At 32.9% G+C, this 4,581-nt stretch overlaps 1 protein-coding gene across 1 annotated transcript; it reads left to right on the top strand.

Moving 5' to 3' along the window:
- Positions 1-501: 501 nt before the first annotated feature.
- Positions 502-2,961, top strand: LOC123214629. Its single transcript, XM_044634517.1, has 5 exons — positions 502-910; positions 994-1,091; positions 1,471-1,587; positions 1,673-1,774; positions 2,693-2,961. The coding sequence occupies exons 1-5, from the start codon at positions 685-687 to the stop codon at positions 2,861-2,863; spliced, it is 714 nt and encodes a 237-aa protein (XP_044490452.1). The 5' UTR covers positions 502-684; the 3' UTR covers positions 2,864-2,961.
- The last annotated feature ends 1,620 nt before the right edge of the window (positions 2,962-4,581 follow it).

Genomic DNA, 4,581 nt, shown 5'->3' on the forward strand with positions numbered 1-4,581 from the left:
TAAAATATATAATTAGATATATATAATATATTATTATGTGATTTAATATTAATTTATCTTTTAATTAAAAATTATTTAATTGTATATTGATATATCATATGTGTGTTTAATTGTATATTTAAAAGTTTATTAATATAGTTTTATTGATTTACAAATAATAAAATGATGTGTAAAAATAATATATATAATTTTATACTTAAATAATAAAATATCATCATGTAATTGAGTGTTATTTAATTTTTAATTTAAACTTATTTAATATTGTTTTATATAAAATGAATAAAAAAATAAATCTCATTTTTTTTCATAAAAATTTTCGGACATGCATGTGAAACTGAATATTCCACACTTGGAAAGCAACAAAAAAATTGCAATTTAAATCAGTCTATTACTTTAATTCAGAAAAAAAATTCCAAAAATATGTGAACCAGAAATTAATTTGACATATTTATTATCCTTTTTTTTTTTTTAATTCATTCTTCTAACAAAACATAATTTTACTGAAATTCCGAGAACCAAGCATTTGTGTCTGGTTCGATGTAGAAAAAGTATTCTGTTCTGTAGCAGAACGTGGCAATCCTCCACGTGTGGCGACAAAACTCTTTCGTTTACTATTCTTCCTTTCCCTCCATTTGCTCTCCTTTTCATTTCCGATTTCTTCTTCCCCAATTCAATTCTTTTGTGATGATGGCTGAAGTCTCTGCTTTGTGTTTCTCTTCTTTGTCTTCACTTCCTTCTATTTCTCGCTGTCAAAGAATGGAACCTATTTCCTTCATTTCTCCGTCTTTTCTTTCTCGGCCCCACTCTCGTTTTCTTCGATTCACATCCCCCAAAGCTTCTTCTGATTCTTCTTCCGGCTTCCTCGGCGATGATTCTTTTAATTTTTTCCCTTGGGCTGACGGTCACGGCGGTAGTGTATCTTTGATTTGGATGGTTTAGAGGTTTTTTTTTTTTGGGAGAATTTGTGAAATTTCTGGGTTTAATCTGTTGCAGGAATTCAATGGGTGCAAGAGGAGAGAGTAACGCTGTTTACTGCTGACGGGCTCATTCAGATTGGAGGCTCAATGGTCCCTCGACGTGTCACTTCTGATGTACGCTATTTTTATCGTTTCAATATATATATTTTTTTTTGTCAAGATCAACTTTTTAAGTATTAACTCGGTTGGAAATGTTTTATGGATATCCAAAAACTGTTTTGAAATATGCTATGTTTTCTTTTAAGAGATTTGAGTTTATTATTTCAATTTCAATTGTGTTTGTTTTCAAAATGGAATAGGCTTATATGTTGAATTCCAGTTGCAACCAAAACTGAAATCTCCTGTCATTTTTTGTTTCTGTTTTCATTTCAAGTGGAAATATGCATTTGGGCTCTGTGTGAAATGTTTAATGCTTTAGAACTTGCATTTAGATTCGTTTAATTTTTAATATCTAGATTGTTAACTGGCTAAAAAGATTTCCATATACTTACAGAAGAATCAGGGGAGATCAAAAGCCTCCCAAAATTTTCAGCGTTTTCAAGAGAGTGATTACATGGATCCAAACCAGAGTCTGTGCCTAGGTGCGCTCTTCGATATTGCGGCAACAAATGTAAGCTATTTTTATGCTGCTAATTAAAGCTAATGTTTGAGAATATAAGTCTTTTGTCTTATGCATTTGGTGTTGGTCATGATAGGGACTTAATACTGGCAGACGGCTTTGTATCTTTGGTTTTTGCCGATCCATTGAAATGCTAAGTGATGTTGTGGAAGATACAGTTTTGGAGCATGGTGGCGAGGTATGCCATCTTGTTTTTATTTATCTTCCATTATAGCTATACATTACTATGATTGTTTGTGGCTGTTGTTTCTGTCCGCTTAGTCTTTTAAACTTTTAAAGCACAACAATAGAACAGCTGCTCTCAGTTTCTTGTTCTGACAATGAAATCATCTCATAGTTTCCATTCCAACAGCAGCCACACTGTGCTCATGGTTGTGGTCGATTAATTCCTTTAGGTTCAGCTCTGATTTATCATTACATGCATGTAATGGTTTTAGTATCATTAGAGACCATGGAATTTTAATTTAATCTAAAAATCTTGGTTTGGATGATATGCTTGGATCATTTCTCTTGTCAGCAAAGGGAATTGCCATTGATATTCTGAGAGGCAGATTAGGCTGTTGGTATTGGTAGCCAGATCTGGCCTTGTATTTTTTGGTGCTTGATTGCGGGTTTTACTCCTTGTTCTTTAAGTGCATTTCCCAATTTGTTACTGTCTATGATTTAATTAAATAATGTTCCTATAGCTAGGCATCCCGTAAGTTCTCACTAGTGTCAAGTGATTTTCTTGTTTGAAAAAAATCTGAAGCGGACAAAGTCTCTGAGTTTAATAATGCTGACAGCTGTCTGGCAAAACCAACCTGGTTTACTCTTGTTGCTTTAATGCACCATTTTGGTTTAAAAGTGGGTGGCTATACAAGTTGGATATGATCATGGAATGTCATATTGAAGCCATTTTAGAGGTGAAAGTAAAATTTTATCCACGTTAATGGCAACCTTGGGTTCTGTTTCAGCACATTTTTCATCTCCACGTTTTCAAATTTTTTTTGTACCAATAACAGTGCTTCCTTTTAATGTATATTAACGCACATGCTTTTAAGGTTGAGCTTGCTTGAAATTACAATATTATTAAAATATGTACATCTTGTATGTTTAGATAGTTGCTGCGGAGAAGGCAAGCAAAGGTGGTTTGCACGAAAAGTTAACCATGACTGTTGCAGTGCCATACCTGTGGGGTGTTCCTCCTGCTTCTGAAACACTTCATCTAGCTGTTCAGAGTGGGGGAGGGATTGTGGAGAAAATTTATTGGCAATGGGATTTTTTGTAAATAAATTGTCAAATTCTATTGATGACCCTCAACTGTGCATTCTGTACATAAACTGTTGTACTCCAATTCAATGTATAAAATTCATCTCTTTTATTTTACTTGGTTAAGCTTGTTTAAAACTTTGCAACTGTATTGCTCTATGTTTGTATATATCCAACTTTGCATAGTTAACTGGGAAGTCTTATATCTGCAGTGTTTCTACCATGGATAAGAAGAGAATTCATAGTTGCTTGATGCTAATTTCATGTTGTGGGCGAGTCATGTTCTTCCGATACATAGATTATGTTGCTCCTTTTAAGTAGAACTCCTGTCAGATCCAACTTTTTTTCTTTGGCAACAAGAAAACATTATTTAAGTCACAGTGCCACTTCCTAGCTAAATCAATTTTACCAAACAGGTGAAACTCTAGGTTTAGCAATTAGTTCACAATCATTGTACCAAATAACTCGAAGGTTTAATTTTGATATATCATTTATGAGTCTCAAACTCAAGTCCTTTCACTTGGGGATTTTATGTTCTTTACCACTCAAATTACTTTTTCAGGGCGACAAATCCAACTATGTAACTGAGAAGCATAAGAATGCTTCTCTCAATTATTAGCACCCATTAGTTTGTGCAGTGCATCGCATGAATCATATGAACTCTGTTAATGTCAATGGTGAAGACTAAAAGTTCTACAAATAAATTAAAATTTCAATAGTTAATATATCAGCATAACATCATGCCAGACAACCATACAGATTAATTACACATGACTCACATGATTTGCAGATCCATTCACATGTATCAAAATTAAATCTCCCCTCTGATTCACATGTAAATTCATTGTTTTTATATATATACACATATGCCAAAATCTTCATGACTTAGATGCCACTTTGATGTGAATTAAATTGATTTCTTTTCCAACATTACCAAAGTCTATCTTCTTTCCATCACTCTGAAGCAAGTTTCTTATAACTACTACTACAAAGTCCTAAACATGTTTATAATGAATTGCAAAAATGAAATGATTTTTAATAAATTAATTATAAGAGAGTTCAATAAGATCATCCTAAAACACCCCAAGTGGTAAAGGTAAGGAGTGTTCAAATATGAGCATACATTCGAAACCTACCGACAACATATCAAAGGTTTTATTTGTTTAATATGATCATTTAAATAAAGTTTTGTCATTAAATTCCTTGAATATGTTCACTTGAGATAAATGTTCTACATTGAATGATTGTGAATGCTTTATCACCTTCCAGAAAAACTTGTCTTAGTTTAGATTTTAGCTGCACGAATAGGCTTATAGCACTTGAAATTGTTGGAAGCTTGAAGATCAAAGTTTTGAATAATTAAACTTGGTCACAGAAGCCCACAGAGAAATGGTTGAATATTATACGTAATTGAATTTGACCAATATTCTCGTTTGACTGAGTTGTTTTCTCCAGCCATTAGTTAATTTGCTGTAACTGGTAAAAGTTAGGCACCTGGGCTACCATTTTTCCTTTGGATTACATGAATTAATGATCTCGTTATTTTCTCCATTTCATATGGTGATAAAAACATCAACCAATGGCGGCTTTTTATTATGAAAATGATAGACGAAGAACAAATTAGTAACATGCATGCATCTGCGTATGCATCAACGTCATCTGCAAGTCGTATATAGATATGCTTCTGGAGAAATAATTGGCAAGAAATTTACTTGGAAGATTGAGTTCCTAACTTTA

This window comes from Mangifera indica, chromosome 1 (assembly GCF_011075055.1).
Source record: "Mangifera indica cultivar Alphonso chromosome 1, CATAS_Mindica_2.1, whole genome shotgun sequence".
In the NCBI taxonomy this organism is placed as follows: Eukaryota; Viridiplantae; Streptophyta; class Magnoliopsida; order Sapindales; family Anacardiaceae; genus Mangifera; species Mangifera indica.

Excerpts from the sequence above, each read along its gene's own strand:
- LOC123214629 (XM_044634517.1), top strand. The coding sequence starts at position 685 with ATGATGGCTGAAGTCTCTGCTTTGTGTTTCTCTTCTTTGTCTTCACTT. Across the intron at positions 1,092-1,470 it reads CTCGACGTGTCACTTCTGAT|AAGAATCAGGGGAGATCAAA; the intron begins GTACGCTATTTT and ends ATATACTTACAG. Across the intron at positions 1,775-2,692 it reads TTTTGGAGCATGGTGGCGAG|ATAGTTGCTGCGGAGAAGGC; the intron begins GTATGCCATCTT and ends TTGTATGTTTAG.